This window comes from Ambystoma mexicanum, chromosome 11, assembly GCF_040938575.1.
Source record: "Ambystoma mexicanum isolate Mex_15411 chromosome 11, UKY_AmexF1_1, whole genome shotgun sequence".
NCBI lineage: Eukaryota > Metazoa > Chordata > Amphibia > Caudata > Ambystomatidae > Ambystoma > Ambystoma mexicanum.
This window is the reverse complement of record NC_090934.1, coordinates 725,786,071-725,804,439: the sequence shown is the minus strand read 5'-3', so window position 1 is coordinate 725,804,439 and position 18,369 is coordinate 725,786,071. Positions and strand designations below refer to the sequence as shown.

The window sequence follows — 18,369 nt, the reverse complement described above, 5'->3', positions numbered from 1 at the left end:
CTTCCCCTAAGACGTTAAGTTGACTTTGAGGGATTCAAATGCATTATTTGTAAACTAAAGAAAATGGAAAGCAGGGTATTTTTGAAATACTGCATACCCAGCATGACTTTTGGATACCTGGCAACAGTAAAACCATAATCCCTGGAGACCCTTCAGGATACCACACGTGGTAGTGATGATTACAGCATTCAGTATTCCATGATAGGAATACTGCAAATATCATAATGAAAACCCTCAGATTACCCAAATAACAGCTTCAAGCCCAACGCCTGAAGCTTCTCTGTAAAGCATCTAAAGCAGGACTGTATTTATGATGTGCCAGATGTCAGGATGCCTACGCATGTCACACCAATATGTACAATAGCATTCCATTGATGCACCCATCTACTCTGTTACAATCCCTTTCCTTTGCCTCACAGGTAGTAGGTGTGGACAGGAGCCACTGAATTTACACTCACCCAGTTTCTTCAGTTTTCTCTCGCGCATTGTTGGAGGAAGCGAAGCCGGCCACGGAGCACATCCATGGATGGTGAGCAACATTAAATGCTGTCTTATTTTTAAATCTTTCTGTGAGATGTATTCTATTTGCGTTAAGTGCGGTATGGAACACATTTATATTGCAAGATGCTTCTTAAATGTTGCTTACATGATAGTAAAATATCTCAGTGAGATAAGTCTCTGCTGAAGACATCTATATGCAACTTTCAATCACCAGATCAAATCCTGCCATGGCCCAAAAAGCCCTAAATCTTTATGCAGTCCACGCATTGTGTACCAAGAAACAAGTCAGTTTTCAATGTGAACTACAGACTTCTTTTTATCTTCAATTTCTGTAGAGCGCCAGAGCCCTGGTTTAGCTGCTTCACAGTGCTTTGAAGATGATTGTGGGTAGGAGGCTGACAAGAAAGGCTTTTTTGTTAAACTGGTGTGTATAACAATTGGTTTTAGGTGAACACAAATGTGCACAGGTTGGTCGGTTCTTTGAACAGAACTCATTGAGATTAAGGATGACGATGTGAAATATTTTCATGTTCTCTGAATTTTTAATGTACTGTATGTAGTATGTGTATGAATGCCGCTGAATTAGCCAGAGCTGTTGTATGCAAACATGAGGAAATCCTGCTATGCTTAGCTATATGTCCCAAATCTTTTGAGCTACATGGATAGGTAGCGAATACGGTCTGGGATGACAACCTCACCTTCTCATGGTGCTGGATCTATCTGCAGCATTTGATTTGGAAGATCACTCCATTTTGATCACAAGGCTGAAGGAAGTGGCCAATATTTCTGATAGTGCAGCTCCATGGATCTCTTCCTTCTTGAGTGAAAGACAGTGCAGAGTTTTCAGTGGTGAGGCGGAGGCAAAACCAGTTACTCTCGTCTACGGCGTTCCCCAGGGCGTTTGTGTGTCCCCGTCTCTGTATCATATTTTTACAGTGGCCTTCTTTGATCTACTGGAGAGGAATGGTATAGCATTTGCAAACTATGCGGTGTCATCCCGCTTACAGGATCATTTAGAGAGGATGAATTTAATATTAATAAGGTTTATGACCTTATACAATCCTGGATGCTGCAGAATGGCCTGGCTCTAAATAAAGAGAAGACAGAGCTCATGGTGGTTGGCACACAGAATAAGATAATGAAATTAGAACCAATCTATGAACTGTTTTTCAATTGCGGACTGTAAGATTGATGTGAAAAAGAAAGTTAAAACCCTTGGCATAGTACTGAACCAGAATCTTAACATGACGGCGCAGGTCAGCAGCCTGGTTTCTTCTTCAACCTATTATATTAAACTGCTGGCCCATCTCAGGCCACTCATTTCTCAGAAAAATGCCAAGATGATTGCTAGGGCAATAGTGGGAGCAAAGATTGACTATTGTAGCAGTCTCTCGATGTCTGAGTGCAACCACCTTCAGGTGATCCAGAATGGTGCCATTAGGGTGGTCAAATGCCTTAAGTGGAAATATCACACTTTGGAGTCTACACTGGCTTCCGGTGGCGGCAAGAGTCCAGTGTCATCTGCTCTTGGTCACTCATAAATGTCACAATGGACCTATGCCAGCCTATTTGAAGGATCTTCTCCTCAGAGAAACATAATGTCAGATCTCTTAGATCTAATGATACGCATCAACTGAATACACTGACTTGTAACACCAGTAAAGTTTTAAAAGGGGCTATTGTTAAAGCTGTCCCTAGGGCGTGGAACTCTCTCCCTCCTGACCTAAGGGAAATCAAGTCCACTGAAATCTTTAAAAGAAAACAAAAAACGTTGTTATTCTGTTAACTTCCACCCTTTATTATCTTTTATTCCTGCCTGAAGCAGGTCCCCGATCCAGACCTCGGTCTTGTCTTATTTGTTTGTCTGGTTTTTGCTGTGTGCCCTTAAACCTACGTGTCCTAGTTGCACGTTACAAAGTGTAACGTAAAGTAAAGTATAATGCAATATGCAGTAGAAATGCTTGAGCTAACTTTTTATAATTACGGGTGTTATTAGTTTATGCTTCCAGAACAGCATTCCATCATTTTTGGTTTTGTTTACATGGTAATGGTTCAGCGTCCCCTATAGGATAAAATTCAGATCATTTTTTAAAAACACATTTTTATTGGATATTTGTAAGGCACCTATACAACAAATGGTGTTTCAAGGTGCCACAAGACAAAAAGGCCGGGGGCAAGGGAGAAGGATAACAATAACGGTCCTACTAGGCCTCCTGATATTCGGATCTTGCAAGTGCAGGAACAAGTTTGAGTGGTAGGGGAAGTGCAGAGTACAGAGGTGTCATGATGCCTACCCCCGGGCATCCGGATCGAGTCCATCATCCCTGGGAGCAGGCATCCAGATACTCATTAAAACCTCAAAAGCCCCGGCTGGGGGCTGTTTGGATTCAGTCCTGGCGCCTTAGGCGCCAGGCTCATCATAGAAATCAGTTCTGGCGCCATAGGCGCCAGGCTCATAGACTTTACTTACCTTTTGCAGACCATGCTGCAAATGAGTCCAAGCCAACGTGAGGCTTGGATGGGACTATTTTATTACAGGGACTATTTTTTACTCGGGTGTGGTTCTGGGGAACTTCTTACCTGGGACTACTTTGCAGGATGTTTAAACCACGCCCGAACAGCAGCTCATGCTTTGTGTTATTCTGCATCCAGCAGCGTAACGCTCAACGTGTCTGCAAGTCAGCATCCAGTCTTCTGCCACACCCGCCTTGATTCCGGAGCTCCTAAACAAAAGGAAAAGAAAGGAGAAGAGGTTAGATCACGGACATTATTTGATTCCTTACCTGATTTCGGTCCCTGCACATCTCCGAGCCTGGAAAGGACATTATTTCAGCACGCGTCGCTTTGCCAGCAGCAGCGCTGCGTTATACTCACCAGTCCACCGCATCTTTCAACTCAGCGCTGCCTCGATCATTTTCTTCGTCGAAACCCAGCACTTGGGGGGAAAACAAAAGGAATAACAAGGTGAGCCGAGAAAACCAACAAAGACCATGGGCCTCATTACACGGATGGCGGTAAGGATTTACCGGTACCGGTAAATCCTTACCGCCTTACTACGAGGTCCCTTTGCGGGTTGGGGAATTTAACGCCTGCTTTTTGCAGTTTGCGGTACCGTAATTAGCACCTTCCCCATTCCCATTATGCACTATGGGGCAAAAATGGGAATGGGGAAGGGCAATGGTGGAAGGGGGAATTACCGCCCCGCCAACCTTGGAATAGGGCGGTAATTCCCCTTTCCACAAAGGCAGTGCCGGTATTTTACCGGCATGAACCATGGCGCTAATAGCGCAATGGTTCACCGCCATCCATGTAATGAGGCCCATGCCACCATAGGCTTACCTGCTTTACCACCAGAGGTATTATCCTTTAATTCGCTGCATCTTTCTATGCCGCACCTATAAAGGGAGAGAAAACAGCAAGTTAAACTCATGCAACTTTTACCGGACAGTTTTTGGTAATACAGACTCTTACCTGAACGCCATCAGCTGCATCCAGGCAATATTCTTTTGGACCCAACTGCAACCTAATGAGGGAATAGAACAAGAGTGAACATCGGACATATTGAACTCTTTGAACTTTATAGACACTGGAGTCAATATTCCTCCAGAACTCCTCCAGTACCTTCAAACCAGTGAAGTAACTGGTATCTACTCGCCCCTGCATGCCATGCAGGATGGAGAGCTCATCATTTAAAAACATAAGGTGAGGTTACCAAGAGGGGATATCGGAGGTGATTAGTGGGGAGAACGAGAACATTTGGGGGGGGGGGCATCACTAAAGTCCACGGGTAGCTAAATCCCTTTCTCCACTTGCAGGAGAATACTTCTACGAGTCCAGCAGACAAGATTAGGCAGGCCATTCCTGACTGTGATCTCTTCACTACGCCTCACGTTGGTGGAGACCGCAGCTGTCTTGGTCCGATCGATGCCCCTGTGGGAACCAGGTGAGCGTAACAAGAGGAGAGAATGCAGGTGCAAGGCGGTGAGGGTCCAAGTGTGAGGAGAAGCGAGGGGTGGACTTGGCAGGGGATGCCTGGTGCACTATAGAACTCAGAGAGAACCAGGCAGCCAGTCACTGTGGCAGATGGGGTGTTAGCAGGGGAGGGGAAGAGGGAAGGAAGACAAGAAAAGGAGGGACTCGAAGGAGCTTCCGAAACTTAAGCAGATCCGGCTGAAGCCTGAGAGGGGCAGGGAGACCATTCCAGAGGGAGGCCCATGCGGAGGAAAGAGATCTTTCCCCCACTCTCTGCTTAGAGAAGCGTCTGATCAGCAGAGAGTTGGACAGAGGCATAGCCAAGAGTCTCTAACAAGTGGGGCTGAAGCTAATGTAGTTGGGCCCACCGCAGTGACATTAACATCTGTAAATGCCTACAAAGCGCTGCTGAGTGGGCGTTTACAGATTTTGAGTGGGCCTTGCCCGCTCAGGCCCTATCCAGTCTACGCCTCTAGAATTGGAGCTAGAAGACCGAAGGGCTCTATCAGGGAGGTATTTAGGGAGAGAGAGTTGTATGTAGTGGGGTGCCAGGCCCCAGATAGTCTTCTGGATGATGCAGAGGGTCTTGAACTTGATCCTAGCAGCAACTGGGAGCCATTAGCGAGATTTTAGGGCAGGAGAGATGCAGTCTCTGGGCTTCAGGCCAAGGATAGATCTTGAAGTCTATTCGAGATTAGTTGAAGGGGCGAAGGGAGGATAAAGTAAGACTGAGGAAGAGGCTGTTGCAGTAGTCCAGCCTAGAGAGGACCAGAGATCTGGAGGCATTGCTTTCTGGGGAAAGGGGAGGAAAGGGAGAATGCCTCTGCTCAGGTGCAGCTGATAGGGGGCCTTCTTGGTAAGATCTGTGATGTGAGGAGAGAAGGGGAGAGAGGAGTCAAAGACGACACCAAGGTTTTTTGCCTCACAAGAGGGTGTGGCGAGGGGACCCATAGAGGGCGGCCATAGGGTAAGGGGGAAGGAGGGAGCTGAGGTCCCAATGAGAAGGATCTCAGTCTTACCGGCATTAAGGCAGAGATCAGTGGCAGCACATCATGCCTGGATAGCAGTCAGACAGTCTGGGATGAGAGAGGAGGTAGTAGAGGCAGGCTTGAAGGAGAGCTGCATGTTGACTGCATAACACTGTAAGTGATGAGAGAAGGAGGAGATCTGGTGGGCTAGAGGGGCAAGGTAGATGTTAAAGAGCCAGGGCAAGAGGATAGAGCCTTGAGGGACACCGCAGGTGGAGAGTATAGGAGAGAGAATGACATATTTAGTAAGGAGGATTGCATTTGCAGATGAATACATATATGTTAGTGATTTGGCCATGTCTCTACCCTCTCCACACTCATGTAATGCAGGCATTGGTGACCCTTATTACAAAAGGACATCAGCAGCACCTGCCATTGGCCCTTTGATGCTATCATTCACATTCTGAAGAAAGCTACATTGCTGGGGTTTAACTTTTTTCTCTCACTGCCTTGTCACATTAAATTGATTTGTTTAATGCTAATGGACTGTGGAAGTGGTATATGTTTACTTTGATGGTTCATGGAATCAGGTATTGCTTCTCTGAGTTATTAATATTTATATTAATGTTATTAATATTAATGTTATTAATATTTATTAAATGTATCTAGTTGTTTGTATTGACTCTGTATTTGTTGTATGCATGTTGTGCGTTGCACTTTATTGGGGATTTGTACATCTGCATCAGGATGACTTGTAGTATGATTGATCTGTATGTTTATGTGTGTTGGTAGTTTATGTTATTTAGAGATTTAAGTTTACATGTGTCATGTTTATTTTCTATTTTAGAGCATAAGTTAACCTTCCAACAATGCTGGTTTTAGTCTTATGCATAGGTTGTAACAATAACTTAAATCTTAATGTTGGTACTCACAATTTATGTAGACTTTACTATCTAAATAAAATTCACTGATTTCTTGTTTTTTTTAGTCGGTTATTGGATTGTTTGTAAAATAGCCATGTTAACATGTGTTTGTTATGAGACGTTTTTTATTTCACGCAGATGATTTATTGAGCAGGTTGCCCTCATCATGGTGTTACCGTGCACATATGTTTACTGGATTAATATGCTTAAAATAGCTCAGTGCCAAAGAAAGTGAAACTATTTGACTTTTTGTGATGTATTTTGTTGGTTTATGTTTTATCTAACAATGAGTTTGAAACATGTCTGGGGTTGCTTGAAGGGATGAAGGGATGTTTTCCCAGCAGGTCCGGCTGGACTGCCCCTTTTGTGGTGGGACCAAGCTTTGCATATGGTCTTTCCCCTTTCTGAAATGGTTTGGCATGCTGAAAAACAATGGTCTGGTAAACCTTGCAGTCATCACCTCTTTTGTTTTGCATTGTCATCCCAAGTGGGACAGGTTTGTCCAGAGGTATGTCCAGATGTTTCGCAAACCTGCTGAGCCTAGAGACCCAAGCTTTCAGGTCTTTAATAAGGTGATTTCTGACTCCCCGAAGATAAATAACCAACAAATACATACTCTGATGTATGCTGATGACATGGTTTTAATGTTTAAAACACAGAGTGGCCTACAAAATCTTCTTGCAGCACTTAACTCTTATATAGTGAACAATGAACTTATCATAAATACAAATAAGACACACATAATGATGTACTCACCCAAGATAAATGCTTGCAAGAAATACTCATGGCACATAAGTAAGATAAAATTGAATCTGGTATCACAATATGTTTACTTGGGTATGATTGTTGATGGCTTAACTCAGCCAGTTGCCCACCTAGAGCAGGTAGAGAAGAGACTAGATGCTGCAATATCTCAGTCCAGGATCCTTATGCACAGATACAGCACATTTTCAGTTAAACCGGTTTTGTTCTACTGGACTCAAAAAGCCGTCCCATGTATTCTATACGGGTTAGAGACTCTTGATGTTTCTTCTAAATTTAGCTCTGATAAATGGGAAGCCCGTATTTGGAAAAAAGTGTTATCTCTGCCTGTATCCATTCCGTGCTCCTGGTTGAGCTATGAGCTAGGTCTTATCTCCCTCTTTATGAGTGGCGCTTATTCTCTCTGTTCAGAAAATGTCTAATATCAACTGTAAATAAAGTAATTCTTAAATAATTGACTGCACATATGTTCTCAACAGATCATAAGTTTCTACGACTCTCGATTAATAAAGCCTATGCTATTCTTGCTAATGCAGACCTAACAATTGATGTGCAAATAATCCTGATAGGGCAAAAAAATCCAATTTATAACCCCTTTGGATTCGGACCTGTGAGCTTTGTCATCTATATACTTAGGGAGAATTTGATCGCTTTCTGCCAAAAGAATTTGATTATTACCAGCATATCTCATCAGAGCACCATCTCCAAAATATCGTGCTCAAATCTTACGGCTACGGTTTAACATATTGCCAACTCGAACCTTACTCATGAAAAGGAAATTAATAACAAGACAAGAAAGTTACTGTCATTTTTGTAATTCTTTTTTTAATTTTTTTTTTTAATATGTGTATTTAATCTGTGTAGATTTTTACAAAGACGTTTTGGTCTAGAAGAGGAGTGTTTAGTGTTTTTACTATGCGTTCTCAACGTTCTCGACGTAGACCATGAAAGACAGGATTTTACAAAAGAAAAGACTTCAGGCAGAGAAATAGTCCTGGTATCGTCATCATCTTTTGGCTGAAATGGGTATTTCTGTAAGCTACTCCTGTTGAATTTGGGAGGCCTTCTCCAAGGCGATGGTTAGAAGTTTGGTCGCTGCTATTAGCCATCTAGTTTGGGCTCCTGTAATAAGGCGATTCCACCAAGTGTTTTCGTCAACGACGTAAGAGGTTATAAACATGGGGCCGAGGAAAGCTTTTCTTTCTTGGTCTACTGTCGGACAGACCATCAAGAGGTGCCTGATTGATTCTGTAGATTGTGGATCTTACAAAGTCTACATGATTTTTCTTCGGACGCTGTACGAATTGCTAAGATTTCTTAAGTCGGTAGGAGGTTTAAGCGGGCTTTCAGTAGGGTTTTCATTAGCCGTTTACAGGGGTATTTTGTACAGTATCCCATTGGCTCTTTAAGTTTGTTGAAGACCGGTGGCAGATGGGCTAGAAGTTTATTCGAAACTGCTTTCTCATTGGTTTTTATCCAGTCGAGCCATTCCATTTTCGCTTTCATTCTTAATGGATTTTGGATTAGTTCTTCTTCAGAACACGATATCTCTTGCAGTGTGAGCTTTTGTGTATTGACCCAGTCATTTAGAAATTTGTTGGTCCCTTTAGCAATTTCCACAGCAATCATGTGGTATATTTCTAGTGTCACTGGATTCTAGATTTTTCTGAAGAGTTGGATGGTACTCTGGGCCACCACTGCCTCTAGGGAGAGTAGACCTAGTTCACGTCTTATTGCAGCAACGGCTGTGGATTTAGTTAAGCCTAATACTGCTCTCCAAATGAAGCCTTCCAATTTAGACCATAAAGTGGATGGGATTGCAGGGGTTGCTGCGTCCATGCCATACGTTAATGATGGAATTTTGACCTGTAGAACTGAATGGCCGGCAGTAGGCTATATTTGCCGTATTTTCTATCTACTGCACGTAGTTGAGCAGTTAGGTTTTTGGTCTTTGTCCACAGGGTTTCCTGCATGCTCAAACCTCTCTTCGAGCTGTCAATTTCGACTCCCAAGTATTTGAACGTTGACACGATTTCGATTTTGGACTGGTCAAGGTACCACTTTAGGGTCTCTTTCTTCTTGTTCCCCTGCTTCTGGAGAATCAGTATTTTTGTTTTCGATTTATTAATCTCAAGATTATTCTCCTTGGTGTAGTGGGCTAGGTTATCGAGGTGGCATTGAAGGCCCACCTGCGTGTGATCCAAGATGATTAGGTCGTCGGCGTATAAAAGTCTGATGACCCTTGTATTTCCGATTTTCGGTGGAAATGATCTGATCGAGTCTTGCGAGTCTTTGAAATCACCAAGGAAAGAGATGATACTTGTGAAACCTTAAAACATATATTAATTCAATGTCCTGCTCTACTTGAAAAAAGAACTCATTTTTCAAGACATTGCCAATATTTGGGCAAGCAGGAAATAGATCAATTGCTGGGCAAAAATATTGAATAGCTCCTACCTCCCAATCCAAGTGGCTGCTGTACATTTTTTGGTTAGGCTTAATTTGGAGAATGATATTCAAATTGAGTTTGGAAATATAGGATGAAATAGAAAATGAATATATAGAGACAACAAGAGAATTTGATAAGTGGAGTTTTTATTTGTAATTATGATGATTATAGTCTATTAACATTTATATATATTTTGTTATTTGAAATGTTACAAGATATAGAGACATTTTATGGATGTATGTGACTAATTGAGAACTAAGTTTTAGGTTCTAAGTTTAAGATGTTTTTGTAAAATGTCATATTATATATATGGATATTTGCAGTTTTATTATGTTTTCCCGTTATTACTTCTTTCATTTTGTATTTTCTTGTATGTGGAACAAAAAAAGGTTGAAAGGTTGATTTAATTCAACCGATTCAATAAAAAAAATAAAAAAAGACCCAAGCTACACCTCACTGGTTATGCCGAAAACATGCCTGGGGCTATTTTTGTGGTCTTGTGCAGAAGGGATATGACCGAGCAGCATGGGCCGGACTGCCCATTTTGGGGTGGGATCAAGCATGATACATCTGATTTGCCTCATTTGCACCATTTCCCCCCTCACTAAAGAAAACAATGGTGAGATGGCCGACACCCCACCTCATAGCGCTGAAGAAAACTAAGAGGAATCTGCAACACGAATGGAGGAAAAACTGCAATGAACAGAAATACCAAAGACATATATGACTATAAAAAGCTGAAATACTCAAAGCAAAAAATAAATATTGCAAGAAATGTATCACTGACACAAGGAACACCCAGATAGAGATGTTCAGCATCATCAACGAGCTAAGAACCCAACAACCTGCAACAACACTCCCACAACCTCACAAAAACTATGCAATCACCTTGCAGACCATTTCAAAAGAAATTTCACAAACAGGCAGCAAGTTATCAAGAGCATGCTGGAAAACACCAACAACCCCCATAACCAACCAATGCTGGAAACAACTACAAGACTAACAACTACTAAACAACTACTCACCAATTATGACCTAAACATTCACAAGCCTAAAAGCAACAGATTCTTGCCCACAGGCATGTATAAGACTATTCTCACCCAAAAAACACATGCAGAATACTTACGCAACCTCTGCAACCATTCACTAGCAACAGGAAATGTGCCACAAGCCTTCAAATTGGCATACATAAAGCCACTCTTTAAAGACCTGTCAGGAAACACAGATGACTTAACCAACTACTGACCAATTTCAACCATTCCGTACCAGCAAAACTCCTAGAAAGCTATGCTTACGAACAAATCCTGGAACGTGTAGAAAACAATCGGATACTACAGCAGGCACAAATTGGCTTCACACCCATGAGAGGAACGGAAACAGCATTACTATCTGCATGGGATGATCTAAAAGCCAATGCGGACTCTAACTTTGAATTGAATTGATATTTTATTTGTATCACGCTTGTACAGAAGTGTTTCAGAGCGTGACAAGGCAAGGGATGGGAAAAAGGGAGAACAAAAACAACGATCTTACTGGCCCATTGAGAATGCGCAAGTGCATGGGAGAGGGAAAGGGGGAAAGTGCATGGAGGGGCGAGGGAGTGGGAAGTGTGGAGCAAGGAAAAAGAACAGATAAATATTAAATAAATAAATAATACAGGTAACAAACAGTGGTAGTGCAGCCAGCAAGTGGCAAGTGCTGGGTTCAGGGCAGCAGACAGGATATGTCTGGTAAGTGCAGGAAGAGAAAAAGGGGGGTGGCTTTATGCGTACAGGTTACAGACCCCAGTGCAAAGGGTGGCCCAGAGGCAGTATGGGAAGGTGGCAGGGTGAGCAGGTACCTGGGCCCAGAAGACAGAGGGTAGGTCAGGTTCACAGTGGTGAGGGAGAACAGATCAGCAGGGGAGAGGAGGGATGAAGGCAGAAGCAAATTGGAAGGTCTTGAGGTGCTTCCGGAACCTGAGATGGTTCTCCTCAAGTTTCAGATTGGCAGGGAGGCTGTTCCAGAGGGAGGCCCCAGCTGAAGACAGAGATCTACCCCCAGCTCATTTCTTTGAAAAACGACTGATCCTGAGGGAGTTAGAGGTAGAGGATCAAAGATCTCAAGATGGGCGGTATTTGCAGAGGGATATCTGAAGGTATATTGGACCTAGTCCCCAGAAAGCCTTGTGGACAATGCAGCTGGTTTTCAATGTAATCCCTCCATCCAGTGGGAGCCAATGGAGATATTTCAGGGATGGAGAGATACAATCCCAGGGCTTGAGGCCAAGGACAAGTCTTGCAGTCCTGTTCAGGATTAGATGCAAAGGGCGGAGAGTAGAGGCAGGTAGATTTAGAAAGATGGGGTTACAATAGTACAACCTAGAGAGAACCAGGGCTTGGGAGACAGTGAGCTTCTGATGGAAGGAGAGGAAAGGCAGAGTACCTCTGAGGAGGTGCACTAGGAAGTTAGACTTTTTAGAGCCATCAGAGATGAGGGCAGAAAAGGAGAGTGTGGAGTCAAAAATGACCCCAAGGTTCTTGGCCTCATAGGTGGGAGTAGGAGGGAGGCCAAGGGAGGCTGGCTAGAGAGTGAGGGGAAAGGAGGGTGAAGGTGAGTTGATGAGGAGGATCTCCGTCTTGTTTGCATTCAGGCAAAAATTGTTGGCGGTACACCAATCTTGAATGGCAGTTAGGCAATCAGAGATGAGAGAAGGAGAGGAGGTGGCCAAGGGAAGCCTGGAGATGAGTTGAGTGTCATCAGCATAAAATGGCTATGCAGTGAGTGATAGTTGCCAGGTATTGATTGAAAAGCCAGGGTGAGAGGTTAGACCCCTGGGGAACACCACAGGTAGAAAGGGAGATAGATGTTACGAAGGACCCAATTTGGACCTGGGAGGGTCGTTCAGAGAGGAAAGAGGTCAGCCAGGCCAGTGCCTGATCGGTGATACCCAGGTTGTCACAGAGATGGTTGAGCAGGATTGTATGGTTGACCATGTTGACCATGTCGAAAGCAGAGGAGAGATCGAGTAGGATGAGGACAGAGGGAATGTTAGAGTCAAGGTTGGACAGCAGATCTTCACGGATGTTCAGGAGAGCAGTTTCAATGTTTCTGGCAGCTCTGAAACCAGACTGATCGCCGTGGAGACAGCCAACAGAATCAGAATGAAGGTTAAGCTGAGAGATGGCAAGCTTTTCAAGGAGTTTGCCCAGAAAAGGAGTAATGGAAATTGGGCGATAGTTAGCCGGTCAAGAAGCTGTGGATTTCTCAAGAAGAGGATGCACAAGGGAGTGCTTCAGAGGGGAGGAGAAAGCTCCTGAGGCAAAGGAGAAGTTGCAGAAATCAGCAAGGGCCGGAGCAAGGGTATCAATGTGGTCCTTGATGGTTTTAGAGGAACAGAGATGAACCTGTTTTGACAAGGCTTTCATAGATCGGATTTGACTTGGTGGGGGTAGCTGAAGGAGGGTCAGCATGCACAGAAGGTCAGAGGAGAGGAGAGGGAGAGGGTGGACAGGATGTCCTGGGTTTTTGAGATAAAGTGAGAGGCAAGGGCATCACAGAGAGCCTGGGAGGCAACAAGAGGGGTAGAGACTGCAGCAGGATTGGCCAGCTCCTTGCAGATTTTAAAGATTTTGGCCGTGTTGTTAGAAGCCTCAGAAACACTGGCTTGACTGTGAGCTCTCTTCTTGGTGAGGACAGAGTCAGTATTGCCTTTGGAGCAGGTGACAGGCCAGTTTGTCAGAGGATGAACAAGAAGCACTCCATTTCCTTTCAGCCGCCCTACACTTACGTTTAAGTGTAGCTAGGTCAGAGTCATACCAGGAATTGCACTTGGCTTTGGACTTCAAGCAGATCCTCATGACAGGGGCAAGAGCATCGAAAACATGAGAAATAGAAGAGTAGAGCAGTGACAGAGCTGTGTCAGGATGCGAGTCAGCCCGAGGTGGAGGGGGAGGAGAAGATGGCGGCAAAAGCCTCAACTGACAGACGCTTCATGGGACCGATGTCCGAGAAGGTAGGTGGCAGTGTTGGGGTAGGCTTGGCCTGGGGGGAAGAGAGGCAGAGGTGAGAGGATAGGAGTGAATGATCGCTCCAGGAGAGAGGAGTTGTCGGAGGGATGGAGAGGGATGGAGAGGGGGAGGTCAGAGGAGATCAAAAGTCGGGCCAGAGGGGAGGATAGAAAGGTAGAGGGAGTCGCAGAGGTCACTTAAAAGTGCAGAGGACTTTGAATAATTTGTAATGTGGTTTATTCTTTTGTAGATTAGCTGTTGGCAGTGGTAGAACATCAAATGTGTTTTTTTTTCCGGCTGAGTGGTGGTGTATGGGCATAATTGCTTCTCAAAAGTGTTCATATGATTTTGGACAAGTTGCAAATATACCACTTTTACATTTTATGAGAGTTGTACTGTGTTGTTACCTATTTAGTACATATATTACATTTTAGTTATATCTCTGACCGATTGTAATTATCGTGTGTGACTATCTATCCAACATTTAGTTGTTGCATTTCCTTTTTTCTTTTTTGTGGATTATTTCAGAATGTACCTTTATGCTTTAGGTTTATTACAATTAGGAGTTGAGAATCCTTTGCTCAGGTATGATATGATATGATATGGCATTTATAATTCACCTGTATACAAGTGTTTCTAGGCGCGACAAAACGAGGAGGGGGAAACAAAGGCAGGACAAAATAACAATCTTACTAGGTCTTGTGTCATTCAGATTGCACAAGTGCAGGGAAGAGGGAAGGGGAGAAGTGCCAGGGGGGGAGGAGAAGGGGGAAGTGCAGTTAACTCACAAGTACAGCCAGCAGGTGGCTCATAAGTGCAGAGAGAAAGGACTGTAGGGTTGCAGATACAGGGCCTCATTAGACAGTAGGCGGTAGGGGATTACCGGCACCGGTATGGGCACCGGTGCCGGTAATCCCCTACCGCCCTACTACGAGGTCCCTCAGCAGGTCCCGTCCTTAATGTGTGGTCTGCCCAGGCGTTATGGACGGTTCCCGCTGAGGGACCTCGGAGCTAATAACGGTACCGCAAATTGCGGTACCGTTATTAGCTCCTTCTCCATTCCCATTGACCCCTATGGGGGCTCAAATGGGAATGGGGAATGGTTCCCAGAATGGGGAGTTAACAGTGCCGCAAAGGTCGGAATAGACCGGTAAATCCCTATTCCGGGATCCCGGACTCCGACGGCGGTATGGGGTAGCCATGGCGCTAATAGCTTAACTACATTAACCAGCCTCTTTGCCAGGCGCGTCAGCACCGGTTGGTGCCGGTTCGGGCTGAGTAGGGCTGCTTGCTGCCTCAGCCCTCTGTGTTTATCACAAACAGTCTTCAGCATGTTCACACGCTGTAGCTTACTCGCTGCAACTCAAAGGAATAGAAGGGTAAGAATTGCCTCCATGTCAGCAGAAGTTTTGGTTTCTGACTCGGATAAAGCATGTCTCTCATTACCTTAACCTCTACTCTAATTAATAAAAATAACATTTTTACGGATTCTTTCAATCCTCCATCTGTTACAGACACGCAGTGGATCCTTGCCCCTGCTACCCCTGCCCCTAACCAAGCTACCTTACGAGCGTCAAACCCTATACACCTCAGATTTATCTTGTTAAATACACGTGCATTCATATGTCATGCTACTGAGGTAGCAGATCCTATTACTCAACAACAACCTGACATAGTTGCATTGACAGAGACTTGGCTTCATAATGCCACCCACCCAACCATATTACTGGCCATCCCCGTGGGTTACGATATCTTGAACGTGGATTGGGATACTGGCAAGGGGGAGGTGTGGCCTTGATTTTTCCTAAGCATCTACAACTATATATCTCTAATTATCCCTATTTGGAGCATTGCGAGGCTCTACTAGCAAAAATCAAGCTAAATGCTACAAACTCCTATTGTTACACCTTCGTTTGAAGAACAACTCCTCGCTTTGATTGGTAATACAATGGAATCTCACTCACCATTTTTAGTGCTCAGTGATTTTAATGTATGGGCAAATGACCCCACATGCCATAATGCCACATCTATTTACGCACTTTATCTTTACTCAACAAGTTATGGGCCTCACTCATAGCACAGGAAACACCCTCGACTGGATTGTGTCCCACAATTTGGTACTTTGGTATATTAAGATCCAGACCGGTCCATGGTCTGACAACTCCTCTATAGCTTTCCAAGTTCTTTCTCATTTTGAAAGGGCTAAACCATTCGTGGCTAACATGTGATCAGATCCCAGTCGCAATTCCAAAGGTATTTCCCAGGACATTTTTATATCTATAGCCCGTCCTTTACTTCCTCCTCTGGATGAGGATATTCCCGTGGTTACTTTTACTTCTACCTTTAGGAATGCAATTAATGGTTTGTTTGAACTCCTAGCTGCTCTGAAACCACCAGCCCATAAGAAAGACATTTTGCATAAGCTATAGATATCTACAGATATTCTGTCAGCTAGAGCCAAAAAGAGGAAAGCAGAACGCCTATGGCATAAATCTCCTTCAGATATCTCCTTTGCTTCCTATAGAATTTGTATGAAAGTATATAGGACACTCTTGCTTAAGGCTAAAGAGGAGAGACTAAATACTAGAATTGAATCAGCAAAATCTAAACCGAGAGAGCTTTTCAGAATTCTATTTGAGTTAAAGGGAATCCCAGTAGATCCTCTGCCAGTTGCAGATAACGCCTGGTGCCAGCCCATTCATGATGGCATCTCACAGAAAATTGAAACTCCCCTACAAAACATTTTTGAGCAAAACAAACTATTACAACCTTTGGAGAGTGAAACCCCCCCACCTTCCCGGATCACTCTATTCCCTCATTTTCTTTCTGGGAGGTGACTGAAAATGAGGTGCAGGATGTTACAACTAAATTGAAACCTACTTCCTGCAAAGGAGATAGTTTCCCTGCTTCCCTCTTTCAAGATTTTCAGAGCTCCCTTCTGCCGTGGGTCACTACACTTGTAAATCGCTGTTTTGCGGAAGGTGAGGTTCCAAATAGCATTAAAGAAGTGTGGATCTCACCCTTATTAAAAAAGGAACATTTGGATGTTAATGATCCCAGGAATTTCCACCCGATCACAAATGTACAGTTTCATTTAGAAATCTTAGATACCAGAGCTATGTGCAGGAGAATAACATTGTTGATACTTCTCAATCTGGTTTTCGCGTTGGCCATAGTACTGAGACTACCCTCTTAGATCTTAAGTCTAACATCATTAAGATCATTGATAGAGGTGGGCAAGCTTTGTTGCTTCTTTTAGATCTGTCAGCCACTTTTGATCTTGTTGATCACACCATCCTGGCTGACAGATTAATACAAGTGGGTGACTGTTCCATTTCTGCAGCCATTTCTTAGATCCTTCCTTGGCCCCCTTAATGTCTATGTAGCCAAGGATAATGCACATTCTTCTAAAGCAACATCTACTTGTGGAGTTTCACAGGGATCCTGCCTGTCACCTTTACTCTTTAATATGTACATAAAACCTCATGTCCTCTATGGATGTCCGTTTTGCAAACTACGCAGACGACACCCAGATAGTGATTGAACTCTCAGGTCAGTACAATAAAGACCTTGAAATGATCAACATAATGTTCAATAACATTCAATCTTGAATGGCCAGAAACTCTTTAGCATTAAATAATTTAAAAAACAGAGCTACCGATACTTGGCACACAAATGAAACTTAATAAGTTGGATTCGTCCTACAGTAGTTTCCTAATTGCAGATAACCAGATTAAAGTTTCCGATCAAGTGAAAACCATGGGGATCTATTTCGACCCTCACCTCTCCTTTGCAAAACATGTGCAGTACCTCAAATTCTCTTGTTCCTATTATATTCACCTGCTATGGCAACTCTGGCCCCTTTCTTTCAGAAACAAATAGAGCTACAATTGCAGCAACCATTGTCAATAATAAACGTGACTACTGTAACAGCTAATTGGTTGGCGTTTCCCAGGCAAGTATTAGAAGTCTTCAAGTAATTCATAATGGAGCAGTGCGAGCGGTTTTTGGCATTGGCTGATGCACCCACATCTCCAGCGCCCATAGGAAACTGCACTGGCTCTCGGTTAATCAGCGAATCAGATTTAAAGGCATCATGATTACTCATAGCTATTTAACAGTGAAGGCACCTCACTATCTCTCAACAAGAATTTCTAAAATGCCTATACGTTGGACTCTCAGTTCAAATAAAGACACATTTCTACAACAACCTTGTGTCCTGCTGACAAAACTTGGCATACAAGCTTCAGTGCTTAGGGCCCTTCTTTTTTGGAACCAGTTGCCATCAGGTTTGAAAAGCACTGAATCTACTGCTCAATTTAAAAAACCATTGAAGACACACCTGTTCGACCGGGCTTTTCCAAGAGTTTGTCCAGGAAAGCAATGATGGAGATCAGGCGATGGCTAACCAGAGGGGGATGATCGCCCGAGGGCTTCTTTAGAACGGGGTGCACAAGGAGTGGTTGTCCAGGAAAGGAATGATGGAGATCAGGTGATGCCTAGCCAGAGGGGAATGGTCGGCTAAGGGCTTCTTTAGAATGGGGTGCACAAGGAGTGGTTAAGGGGGAGGGGAAAGTTCCAATGGCAAAGGAGTGATTGCAGAAATCGCCCAAGGCTGGAGCAAGGGTGTCGATGTGGTCCCTGATTGTTGTGGATGAGCAGGGGAGAACCTGCTTTGACGAGACTTTCATAGATCAGACTTGTCTAGAAACATTGTCTGCGGTGAACAGGGGAAAGGAGGGGAAAGGAAGAGGAGAGACGGTCTCAGACAAGCCAGGAGTGCTAGAGGAGGAGGGACAGGAGGT

General features: G+C 43.9%; 1 protein-coding gene across 1 annotated transcript in view; it reads left to right on the top strand.

Moving 5' to 3' along the window:
* The window catches only part of OVCH2 (ovochymase 2), a 1,298,878-nt gene that overhangs the window by 11,927 nt on the left and 1,268,582 nt on the right, over positions 1-18,369 (top strand). The window contains exon 2 of the mRNA XM_069623602.1: positions 420-529. Coding sequence (XP_069479703.1) covers positions 420-529 — 110 coding nt within the window. The remainder of the gene's footprint in view (positions 1-419; positions 530-18,369) is intronic.